Consider the following 13,377-nt stretch of genomic DNA (forward strand, 5'->3'; position numbering starts at 1 on the left):
TAATGCAGAATTTAGTTACATTTCATTATAGCAGCTCCACATGATGTACATGAAACACTCATTTAAGCGCAATCTGTTCTCTTTTGTATTTTACAGAAAAATGTACTATGAATTTGTTGCACTCGAGGTGCAGAAGACAGATCAAAATTATATAGAGTGGGGCTGGCAACAGCAACTTTAACCCATGTATCACCTTCTCATGCATCACAAGGCCTTTTACAAAACCTGTGGAGTGAACAATATACAAAGCCACTACAACCAAGAGGTTAAACCCTTTTGAAACTGCAAATATGTTAAACTATATTAAAAATCCTATAAAGAAATACACATTCATTTAGATGTGAAACTACAATACAATTTCCACAAAACATATACAGTCATCTTGTTATCAATGATCAGCTAGCTAATGGTTAATGCACATTGGGAAATGTTTTAAACACAATGTTGATGTGGAAAAACAGGAAGGTCTTGTCTTCTTCACCTTAAATTTGCTTGACTTAAATGTTATAAAGTTTGAAAAGTAGCATTCTGTTGGAATGCAGCAAAGCAGGACTCTCTAAACATTTTAAAATGTTGTTTTATTTTTGCATTGCTTATATTTTTATACATTCTTGAAGCATGCCGCAACAACACAAATTTCATTTTCAGGATAGCAGCAACACATCCCAGGAAGCAATGCGTTAGCATTTTCTACCGAATTATCCAACTCTTAACACATGATGTGAATTTATTTCATTCTCTTGTCTATTATAAGCCAAGGCAGGTTCAGATCTTCTCTGTTTTCCAAATATCCTTAGTGACTCACATGTATGGCATTTTACTTGGTTCAGAAGGAGAAGTACTGTGCTCACTGCTTTCTCAAAAGTTACCTAAGGATTAATGACAAGGTTCTAATTGCAAGGGAATTACTACTGTTAAAAACAAATACATTTTACAATATTACACCTAAAAACATATTACATTTATTATTTGGTTATAAGCTAGTTGAAGTTGCAGAGGTCTGTGAAACTTAGTTTTGAGCCCAGTATTTTGTTAAACAAGGGTCAGGTTGCTAAATTTCCTCTCATCATATTATTTAAATAATAAAAATCTTCTGCCATCTATTTTCCACTACTGATTTACCTTTGTAAAATTATCCCAGAGACATTCTTGTCCAAGGAAAGAGTGTCTGAACTCAAAACCAAACCCATTTATGACAGAAATTCCATGCTTATAATGAGGCTGATTTCTTGTCTTTTGAAATAAAAAAACAGACCTTTAACATGAAGGTCATTGTTCGTTTATAGAATGACTTCAGTGTTACGATATTCAGTACTCAGTACAATTCCTTGGGCCTGCAACTGCGCTTTTTGGCTACTCATAAAATTGCAGAGAGATATGAACAAAAAGGTAATTCTCCACCAGAGGGCACTACAGAAAATCTGAAGCAATATCTGAAGTTTTTGTGTGTTTGCTTTTGGAGTGTTTGATTTTCATTGATTTTCATTTAATAGTGAATAGCTGAAATCTGGGATTGCTCTTAATATTCTAAAAGCAGCCTTAATTTCTCTATGTAATGTAAACCAATATAAATGTAATCTTGTTGAAGCTATCAGGTACTACAGTATATTTAATGTTTCAAGTGGCTGCATCAGAGACAGTTGATCACTACACATACCAAAATGACATGACAATGAACGTTTTCGCTCACTGCCCAAGATCCTTCAGCCTGTGTCGCAAAGAAGAACATTTACAAACTAGAGGAGGCCGTTAGGCCCATCTAACTCATTTGGTAGTTAATTAATTGGTCTAAAAATCTCATCCAGTTGTTTATATGATGAAACCCAGCTTCAATGACATGGTGGGTAGCTTGCTCCATACTCCCACAACCCTCTGGGTAAGGAGTGCCTCCTGTTCTTGGTTTTAAATGTACTCCCGCAGAGTATCCACTTGTATACTCTGGTTCGCGTTTCACTGTTCATTCTGAAGAAATTTGCCTTGTTGACTTTATCTATGCCTTTAAGAATTGTACATATTTGTACCACATTGTCTTGTAATCATCTGAAGACTGAAAAGTTCAGTTCCTTCAGGCTGTCAGTGAAGAACGTTTCCTTAAACCCTGAAATCTATCGGGTTGCCCTTCCAGAGTGTTCTGTAAAGGAAAACATGTTTGGTTTTATTTCTATACCTCGTTGTTCTTCAACTCATAGATATGTAATGAAATGTAATGACTAAATATTCATGCTTAAAGGTCAACAGAAACATTGTTGACCAATCCACCCTTTATATTTTTTATTTGAGGGGATTATGCTATTGGCAGTGATGCTTTTTCACTACACACCAACCAGGTTTTCTTCTACATGGCCACCCTAGATTGGAGGGCATTTTGAAATATGGTGCTAAACCTGACATGCTATTTGGTCCCTAAAATATTGAATCAGAGTCAAAGTCTTAAGCAATGTATTTTTAGCGGTTTCATTTTTGTTGGTCTATATGCTGTATAGGGGGTAGCATAACACAAAAGGTCAATTAGTCATTCTAGATTTGAATCTCACCTTAAACATAAAGATACAATCTTCAGTATGTGATAGTTTTCTTCTTGAAAGCATTATGCATTTTCCTGCCTGACTCCTGAATCCACACTGAGATTTCAGAGTTACAATTTTCAAGGACATAACAAGGCTTTGCACATTTTTTATGGTAACATAGCCTGGTCTTTGCAGTTCAGAAATTGCACTAGCTGCCCTCAAAATGTATAAGAGCCCTCAGTACAAATAATTTCAAGCAGCCTTTTTGATTCAAACCATTGGCTCAATGCATTTTTCCTACTGTGAATTGAGAGTCAGAAAAAGAGTCCTGTTCAAAAGCTATCCATAAATATTATTTAACATTTTACTGATTCATGTAATGTTATTTTAGTACACATTCATATTTCAATAAGGGAATGAATTGTGCTCTGGGATACTTAAGAAATGAACACTAAATAGCATTTAGAATAAAGTAAAATCTATGTTCCCTAACAAGGATTCAAGGTTTTAAGGTTAACTGCAGGATCCAATGTCAACCAGTGCATGACAGATAGCCTTTTTTCTTTTTTTTTTTACTCCACTTTGCAACTGTTGCAGTTCTTGTGCAGACATTAACAATCACACAAGGAAGAGCTTAAGCTGTCACCTCTGTGGATTCAGAGCCCATCCGGCAGGATTTAGTGAAACACTCGTTCAGCGAATGTGAATGAACCTCAATCCAGCTGACAGCTTTTCCACAGAATGTCAAAGTAAAAGAGCAGAGAAGGCAAAGAGAAAAGGGCTGGCAAGAGCGTTAAGAGCTGGAGAAATTATGGAAGGTGTTTTGTGGCACAAAATGGTAAATGGGTTCCAACATCTTCTTGAGTTTCACTAATGGTTATGTCTTCTTGTGGGACATTTCCCTTCCACAACAGAACATCGTGTGTACATTTTTTTTCAAGCAACTAAAAGATATTTCTTGTTTAAATTTTTAACATATGTTTACTACACTAAATGTTTGGTGTCTGTACCATACAGAGACATGATCAATTAATAAGTTGCATTTAATTCATTACAAAAATCAAAACTAGTCTGAATTAGTTTTGATTTTTAGGTGATATGAGGGAGTGGTATTGAAGGAACTACGCATTATTTTATGGTATTAAAAATTATTTCCTGCACTGCCATCCTCTGGTTTGGGCTAATAATAATAATAAATGCAGTACGTTTCTAATTATTGTAAGGTATTTTATAGAATTAACAGTCCTCTTTATTATACAAAGAAATTCAGATGTAGTATTTTCTAAATCATATAGTTTCCAAATAGGAATATATTATATAGAGATGTCAAATAAAGGGTGATGCAGGGGTTAGAATTGCTGCCTCGCATTGCTGTACTCCTGGGTTCAATTTCCGGGGTGCTATCTACATGGAACTTGTATGTTCTCCCCATGCGGGTTTGCTGCTGGTGCTTCAATTCCTTCCCACAGTCCACAGACGTACTGATGGGTTAGGTGGATTCCTGGAAAATAGGCCCTGGTGTGGTTGAGTGTTTGTTTATGTGTGTGCCCTGCAATGGACTGGCGCCCCCTCCGGGGTTGATCCTGCCTTGTGCTCAGTGCTTCCTGGGATAAGCTCTGGGCCAGTGAGACCCTGAATTGGATAAGCGGCTGTCAAAAGTGATGTAAGGATATGATGTGATGTATAGTAATATACTGTATATACTGTAGTAGTTCAGGTGGGTAGCTGTGTCGGCATGCGTAGGCTACAAAGGAACAATAGGTTTATTCCATGCTGAAAAAAAGAAGAAAGAGAACACAACGTTTCGCCCGTGGAGCCTTCTTCAGGTGACACCTGAAGAAGGCTCCACGGCCGAAACATTGTGTTCTCTTTCTTCTTTTTTTCAGCATGGAATAAACCTATTACTTGTTCCTTTACTGTATATACTGTAGACAAGAGGTGATCACACGAGATTGAGCAAATGCAAAATGAAGAGACAGAACTGATAGCGTGTGACATTGTGAAAATGCTGTTTAATAATATTCTTTATTGTTGGTTCATACTTTGTGGGGAAAGGTGAAAGGTACATGTACCATAGTGCATTGACTCCTTAGCCCATCAAAATTCTTATACAGCCGTGTTTGATGATGTTGATAGGAATAATCAAGTTAATGTTTTGAAAGGTTTGTGTTGAAGTCTATTGTGTATTATTTTTGTTTCAAAAACATCCATGCAGTGAGCAAGACTTGATCTCAGGAATGTAAATCATTCTGTACTGCTCAATTTAAGAAAGCAAAAGCTTTTAAAAACTGATTTTTTCTCAGTGGTATTTTCTGAGACACGTTGTACCCAATACTTAAAAATGTTGCTGTGAATTCCTAAAGGCTCTAAAAGGCCAATCATATACAGGACTTTAAATATATCAAAATTCTGTTGAAAATAATTTATTTTACAACACCTGCAAAGTGAGGACCATAGAGTTTGTCTACAGTACAGGATGTGTACTGGTCTGAACACCTTGTTGTTTAAACAGATGTCTAATTCTATAATATGTGAACAATCTGCAGCACAAAGGTGGCATGCATGAAATTTTATGCATGGAGTCATCCAGTAGATACCGAAGTGCCATTTAATAAGTGGTTTAACAATCGCAACAGTGCACATGCGACGTTTCTTAAATAGAACAGAATAGATACCAACACCTTTCCCTTGCATGACTTGTCTCAAAGCCAAACAACCACTCAGCTCGGGTAACACTTCCTGTTTAACTTGTTACATGCACCCTAAGTGCCACGGTATGTACGCATTTCACAAAAAAAAACAACAACATTTTGCAGGTTTAACGAATGTTTACGGGGGACTGTGTTATTCAGTGTAATTACACGTGTGAATTTACGCGCCAAAAGCCTGCCGCCTTCAGCGTCCCCGCTTTACTGCCTCTCTCTTCCACTTGTTGCCGCTGATTCCCGCAGAGCGGCCGGCGCTCTAGTGTCTCCACACGGTCTGTAAAATGAATGAATACCGCTCCAGATCCGGATATTCCTGGCGCCGGGTTTTCGCGGAATCTTTTAAAAAATCCACCTCTACTTTAAAGCATTGGAGGAAAAAAATAGCACCGATAGGCAACTGATGATCAGAGGAGCAGCGAGGATCAGAGTCGGAAGGCTGGCTGCTTTGCTTTCGAACTGTGTGATCATTACCATAAGAGTGTGAAAGGATGGGGGATACAAAAATGCATTCGGGAATTTCGGATTGAGGGGGAAAATAATCTGAACGTGTTGTTTTTTCTCTTGTTTTCTTGGATCTGGTTCTTTTGGAGGGGGATTTATTTTTACTTACAAAATGCCATTTGCCAAGAGGATCGTGGAACCTCAGTTACTGTGCAGACATGCCATTCCTAATGATGAAGGTTTGCTTTTTGAGGATTTGTGTTCTATCAACAATGTAGCTCTTTCCCGGACCTTGAGGCAGCTCTCCGACCTGGCCAAGCACGCCTGTTCCTTATTTCAGGAGCTGGAGAACGAAATCATATCCACGAACAAGCGGGTTTGGGTTCTGCAAAACAAAATAGGCAGAATCCAGCAGACTGCCAGCGGTCTCGATCCCAAGCAAGAGGCAGTGCGTGAGTACCCCTGTTACTGATTCCTGTGTATTTTTTTTTTCGCAGTCGCTGAACTTCGGGGAAACCAATTCCATTGCTTAGGTGGCACGGCTTGAGCTAAAAGGCATCCTGTGATTGAATCTGCCCTGTTGAAGGGTGGACAGTGACAGTGGGAATTAAGTTCTGTGCATACGTTATGCTTATTCATATTATTATAATTAAGTCGCAATGCCCCCAAGTGGACCTTTATTATATAATATGCCATGCGTGAAAAATGGGAAAAAAAGAAAAGCCAATATTACGTTGTATGTGTATGATTGTATGTGATGTTGGGTTCGACATACACGTATGAAGCGATCGGTTACTTGGGACAGAGAGGGGCGTGTAGGTTGCGCGAGTAGCGTCAATGGAACCGGTATCTTCATTAGCATCGTTCACGACTATACCACTCTCCAGCTGCAACAGCTACAGCTATATTACTGCAGGTGTGAGGACTAGTCTGAATGTAACCGGTTCCCCCCCAGCTAACTGCTTTGGGATTCATTAGCGTCCTTTTTGTTATCCACGAAAAGGAAAAAAAAAATATGCTCGATCCTCCTTCTTAAGCTACCTTCGGGGTTTTTAATATTTGATACTTGAGTGTAGTGACGGGCATTGCTGCAGAACGGGAATCGTGGAGTTGTCTTTGCGTGGTGCGTAAAAAGGCAAGACAGACTAGTCATGCGAACCAAGACTGTCCAGAAGATCAGCAGTCTGTACCTGTACCTGGGCCAGTCTTGAGCTGTGAAATATGCAGCCCCACCGGGCAGCTGGCTTTGGTCTATTTCCAGCGACCCATATACCCCTGTTGCCCTTCGTCACCCCCAACCCCCAACTACCCCCCCTCCTCCACCCAAAAACACACCAGAAAGTATTGTAGAATAGATATAAAAAGGAATATGATAGATACGCCAGCATGGTTATTAGGTTTCTTATGAACGCTATGTTTTCATACTACTTTTCTTTCCCCCTGAGAAATCTTATAAAGCTACACGAGTATCCTTTTCTGCCGGGAAATCCAGCTAACCCTTTGCTGATTGAAATTGTATCCGAAATTACGTTAGACTAAAATTCACACGAGTCAGCGACGCTAAATCATGTAGTCACATATTTATTCATTTCAAGAGCCTATGTTAGTTAAGCTCGTCTTTATAGGTAACGAAAGACTGTAGGCAGTGCGGTGTTTTTAATGTAAATCACGTCTTCGAGATTAAAACAATGTATGCATGTATGTATGTACTGGGCTTTTTCGGAGCTAAACAGGGAAATAATAATTGAAAAAAAAATCCCGTTCGCGGTGGCTGTTATTGCCTTGATGTTGAATTGGATTATGTTCAGCGAATGTCATTCTGAAAAAAGAAAAATATTGCACAGTCCAGCCCAGCCTTACACTAATGATGCAGGCAGGCACATTTTGACTTTAAATATATCATCCAAACATGGGGGAAATGCAGGCTGTAAAAAAAATAATCAAAACGGTTCTGTGATGGTGATTTCTGTCAGTAGAACCCCACCCCTACCAGAGATTTCCAAACAGTAATAATTGGTGTGTAATATAAGCCTTGGTACAGTATATTACAATAGCTCTCTGTGACAAATATATCCCATTGTGTCTATGTGTATTGCAGCTGAGGATTGGTGGACTGTAGTCCCAAAGCAAATTACAAACTCATATGAGATCCCACACAAGGTGCTGCACTACACTTAAAGCATAAATTCTTATAGGATGCAGTAATAACGGCAGATGATGGTGCGTTTTGTCATGAAAGTGATCAATGGCATAATAATAATTATTACTGTTAACTTAGGTACTGGCTACTAATATGGGTTTGTTGTGGCATCCGTAATATGTATTTCATTCATAACCAATATATGTTATGGAAGGTTTTTAAAAAATACTTCCTGTAGATGTTTTTTAAACATATGAGTTAAGAAGGTAACGCCATACAGAAATGCTTCACGAAAAGCTTCATTTTAGATGACTTCCAGGGTATGAACATGAATTGAACAGCAAGGTTTTTCTTGCTCCTGGTACTGCAAAGACAATTAAAAGAAAGTCCCGTCAATTTTGTATTGACAGCAGAGTCCTTTACTGGAACTGTCCCTTGCGCCAGTGGTGCTAGTTTGAGTAAAAGAAAAACACTAAGCTTCTGTAGGCACATGTCCTTTTAAACGAGCCCCCTCTTCCCCAGAGTCTCCCCAGAGTCACACTGTGTAGAGTGCCTGCAGTATGTATGAGATGTGTGCTGTAACTAACACTGCAGGCCTGGGATGGGTCCTCGCTTATTGATCGACATGGGTGCCATATGCATTGGAATTTGCAGAAGCTGATATTTTTAAAGGTCCTGGACAAAAGGTGGGTTGTAAAGTTTAGTTTTCCATCCCCATTCAGAACGCAGAATCTCACAGGCAGGAGGGCAGCACTTACACTTCTTCAGGCCCCTCAGCAGGGGGTGCCAGTGCAAGGATCAGACAGCTTTCTTTGCACAATTAGCGGATTCCTCAGAGTCAAACAGCAGCCTGGCACGTCAGGTTGGTCTGTAAGTATATATCAATATAGGTTTGCGTTTTTGCACATGCCTGTCTTCTAATAGCTGTTTCTTTGACCGGTTTTGAAGAGATCTGTAATGGGGTTTTTTTTTTGGCCTTAAAATGCACTGTATTTCAACCCGAACGTAGCCCTAGAGTGGGGTATTTGTAAACGAGGAGGCTGAGGGCCTTTTGTGAAAAGACTCTTCTGCGTCTGGTTTTTGCACGTGGTTTCAGTGGAGAACAGGCCTCATCTTCCAGCCACAGGCCATGCAGGTTGGAGTTGCATTCAGGGGGGAAAATGAGGTCTGTTCTGTGTTGCGCCAAGAGGATAGAGTCGTGGGATGCCCTGTTTCCGATTAAGTCTAAGACTGATTTTCTAGGGTCTTAAAGAGCAGTGGGCTAATCTGATTTTGTTTTCAATATTGCATTTTAAATTTATCATAGGGCATTATATATAACTTACTAACATTTAACAGAATGATAGGCTGCTTTCACATAAGTCATTTATTTAATACAGGCAGTTGTGACAATTGCCTGTAGTTTTCTACATGCATATTTTATGTTTTCTATTTTTATTTCCAAATAGGCCATGTCCCATCATCCTCCTTCTGCAATTTCCATCTTTTTCAATAGCCAATGGCCTCTTTGTGCCAACGCGATGTGTATAATACAATCTAATCATGCATTTTGAGGACCTGATTCCTTTTGAAATCCATGCAGTACTCAAAAAGATACATCAATGAAGTGCTATGTCACGTATTCAGTGAAGTTAATAATTCAATAGCCTACTTGTTATAAAAGGATTTTTACTGCGGCAGTCTTGTAAAGTTCTGCCAAAATAGTACGATAAGCACAACAGGGCGGGAGCTCTGAGACCTTTCTATTAGCTTCTAAGAAAAGGAGGGGATATGGATAAGACAGGGTTTTAAAATGTTTCTAACAGCTACATAAACACTGGTTGATAATGATTTGATTTTTGAAGATTTTGTTGAAGTTGGGTGGTGGCGGGAAAATAAAGTTCATCCCGAGTTAGCACTGTTCAGGTTAAACTGAAGGATTAAATGCAGTATGCAATATTCAGAAGACAATGGTACACTGATAAGTTGATCCAGAATCATGTCTGACCTGGATAGTTCTTTCTATAGCTAGGGGAAAAGAAAATTCAGGAATTGTTTTGTTTGTTTATTGTAGGCTTACACACAACAATAGAACAGTGTTTGTTTTTCGAATAAAATCATATGTTCCCAGGATATACATCTGCTGATTTTCAGTGCTTGTAGGATTTACAGTACCTACCGGTAACACAGCTTATCTCGTATCTGATAATTAGGGTGTCTGTGTCTGCTTCAGTTGATTTGGTGTCTTGCACACTTTGTCTGGTTTTACAGTCAGTGCAAACAAATAAACTTTTGGTATTTGCTTTGGAAGTTTTGAGGAATTCGTTGATTTATCTTTCTGTCACATACTGAATGCAAATATGAAGGTGTTGTGATGCTAAATAAATGAAAATATAGACAAATGGAGCCAGTAAAAAAGACTTACAAATCAATATTTATTTAACAGAGAAGTTAATGTAGGTTGCAGTGTCTTTCCAGAAAAATCTGCCAGCAACCAAACTAAAATGCTGTTTAATTTTAAGTTAATTTGTTTTTAAAGTTGTAATTTAGTTGTCTTTAAGTTGTCTCTTCCCATTTTAGGTTCTTCAGTTGTCAAATTCTTCTGTAAAAATCTTCTAATTGCGTCTAATGTTCCTTTTATATTCTAAGTGCTGTGTGTGGTGCATGGACAATGGTGCTGTAATCTGAATGAAAAGGAGTGCAAATGTGGCTTCATTCAAAGCCCTCAAGTCTCACAGGAACAAGGTGCCAACTGCTCTTAAGAATGATGATTGTGAGGAGTAATACCATGAGAAAAGAAACCCACTAATGACCATAAGAATGGTTATAAGATCATAAGAGAAATTGACCTCCTCTCATTTGTAGCGTCTCTTATGTTCTTTTGACCGTTGTCAGGGTGATACCTTGAAAAACAAAGCCACTAACAGCTTGCAGATGTGAGGGAATCTTTGGTGCATTTGGCTTATCAGCTTTAGACACAGTTATAGAATACTGATTTGATACTCTAACATGCAGATATATTAATATTATATGTTATACAAGTAGTATAGTTATACATATAAAATCCAAGCCCTGATCTTTCATGAATTTTGCGCACTGTCCATTAGTAAAGGCTATTCTGAATCTGTAGGTGGCTACGTCTTTAGAAGTATGTCTTCCAGTAGCTGTGACTGTTGTAGCTGACTTGTAATTCACTACAGACATTATGAAACAAACTATCAACAAAGGTGGAAATTAAAAAAAATATTCCAATGAGGTCCTGGGTCATGTTCCCCTTGAGGAAGTTTACAGGTGGTGAGGAAACACATTAATTATCACTTAGTTATCCACAGCACTGGAATCATTTGAACTATTCCCAGGAACCCAGAAAACACTAAATCTAAGCTTATTATTTTTCTCTTGACTAATGTACTTGTCAAAATGTACTTTTTTCCTTAATCATAGGGGATGCGATTATTTTCAAACATTGTCAAAGTATTTTTTGTAGACCTATAGTCCAGCATATGCATTCAAATGATTGAAACCCTGAACTGATCTACTATTTTGCTTTTGAGTTTGGTCTTGTTGCAGTACTTTAAGGTTGTTTTAAAAAACTACCTCCAAATCTGTAGTAGCAGAGGGTCTCGACACCACCATACCACCCTACATGTACAATGAAAAACACCCACCTCACACTAAAATTCAGATATAGCATTAAGATGTTATTCTCATTTTAGTAGCTGCTGAATCTTGCTCACAGCAGACACACTGCTCACTAGTGCATAAGAGTGAATATTAATGTGATAATAGAGTATCAAACACATTAGAAGTCATCTATGTAGTTTTAAGAACATGTAGCCTCTATACAGTGACCAAGGCAATTAAATGTATCAAGGGGAGGAGGGCTGTAAGAAAATAATATGCAGGCAAATCATTCAACATAGTTTCTCTTTAACATCAGCAAGACAAAGCAGCAGCGATAGTGAGTGATACTGACACTGTTTACAGTAGGTGCCACTCACAGGCATGTTTTATAATGTGCACTGGAACTGAATGTCTTTCAGAATTTCAGACAGTTTTGATTTTTCTCAGTCTAAAATATGATAACAAAAATAAATATTTTTGTAACCTTCTGCTTTCTTTCAAATGTAAAATAGTAGTCTACTGGGAGGTCTGCACTACAAATTGGGATGATTTCAAACATTGTTTTTGGTAAATGAAGTTGCCAATGCAAAGAAGGTCATACTTTAAAGACAGCTAAGATCTACCATCAAGTTGCAGTGGTTCCACATGGTAAGACTCAAAGCAAAGTGGACTGCCTAAACACCAGAAAGGTGTTTATTCATTGTCATTGAAAGTGGGTTTATTTTGCAAAAACAGCACTGCAAAGAAAACAAGGATAGCTCAAGTGTTATATTGTAGCACATCTGATTCCCAGCAGAGCTCTGTTGATCCACAAAATGTCACTAGAGCTGGGTGGGACTTTGACACAATTAGGTTGAGTGCTGTACCCTGGGAGAGGGTTTCCGACAGCAGTCAAGCTGATAAAAAGCAACAATACCAGTGACAACCTCACTAAACTTTGCCACTGATAGAGCTGATGTCACCTTACTGAGCTTGCAGGTAAGCATCCACAGTCATGAGCATGAACCTCATGTCTACAATGAGTTAGGACGGAGTCTGCATTTTAAGATGTGCATGACTTTATTCTTACCTGGAGAGAAGAAATTTACAAGAAGAAATTCTTTGACAGTTTATAGAAAATTGAATGAATGATGGCCTTGGTTTCTCTTCAGGCATACAGATGTGCTTCCCTGACATGGTTCTTATGTGGTGAACGTCCAAGGCTTCAGCAAGTTTCCTTTGAGTGACTGTCGCTAATCTGTGGGTGAAGTCATTCGATGCAATTCCACAAGGCAAAGAACCTGGAGTTCACACCAGGGGGAGAGTGAGATGGTTGTATGTAATAAAATGTCTCCCAGCTTTGAAATTACTTGAAGGCAATTAAGTATAGCAGGACATAGACTAACATTACACTTGAAGAGCAGTGGGATATCCTGAACCAATAGTGTTTTCTTCTGACACTACAGAGGGCCATTGTCTTTGTTGAAGAAGGTCAAGGCTTAACTCCAAGCAGATTTGTGTCATTTAATGCCAATGTATAAATCACTCTTGGCAAAACAAACTGTCCTTTCTGTGTCCTAGATGTTCATTCTGTCCCAAAATTCAGTGTGTTATTATATTAAAATACGTTCAATTATTCATGTATCTAGAACAGAGAGGATGGAAGCTGCTGCTGTTGTTTTTCCCTGTAGTGTTTTCCTCTGACTGAATATTATGGGGAAAAATATGATTTTTTCTGTTTGTCACATTAATAAGTAGAATATTAAAGGCCTCTTCCTTCCTACACACAAAAGAGGGAGCACGTGTGTGCTTATTAGTGAGTTACCTTCAGTGCTGAGAGAAAGTCTGTGAACCTTTTGAATATTTTTGAATATGTTAGATCTAATATGTAAATAGATCTTTATTAAAGTCTTAATTAAACAGAAGGAATGGGATGAAACATAGTACACAAAGACATATTTGGATTAATTAATCAACAAAGTGATCGAACAATAAATAT

The 13,377-nt window shown here is 38.3% G+C and overlaps 1 protein-coding gene across 3 annotated transcripts in view; it reads left to right on the top strand.

Annotated features, from left to right (window-relative positions):
• The first annotated feature begins 5,587 nt into the window (after window positions 1–5,587).
• nhsb (Nance-Horan syndrome b (congenital cataracts and dental anomalies)) overlaps window positions 5,588–13,377 on the top strand; it is a 154,238-nt gene continuing 146,448 nt past the window's right edge. For 2 of the 3 annotated variants that reach the window (XM_088913369.1, XM_088913370.1), the window contains exon 1: window positions 5,588–6,108. In XM_088913369.1, the coding sequence (XP_088769495.1) occupies window positions 5,829–6,108 (280 nt within the window). In that variant the 5' untranslated portion in view covers window positions 5,588–5,828. Of the gene's footprint in view, window positions 6,109–7,651; window positions 7,673–13,377 lie in introns of all 3 variants that reach the window. The other variant, XM_088913368.1, reaches the window with a different exon arrangement.

Source organism: Atractosteus spatula, chromosome 4 (assembly GCF_055471065.1).
Source record: "Atractosteus spatula isolate fAtrSpa1 chromosome 4, fAtrSpa1.hap1, whole genome shotgun sequence".
Classification (NCBI taxonomy): domain Eukaryota; kingdom Metazoa; phylum Chordata; class Actinopteri; order Semionotiformes; family Lepisosteidae; genus Atractosteus; species Atractosteus spatula.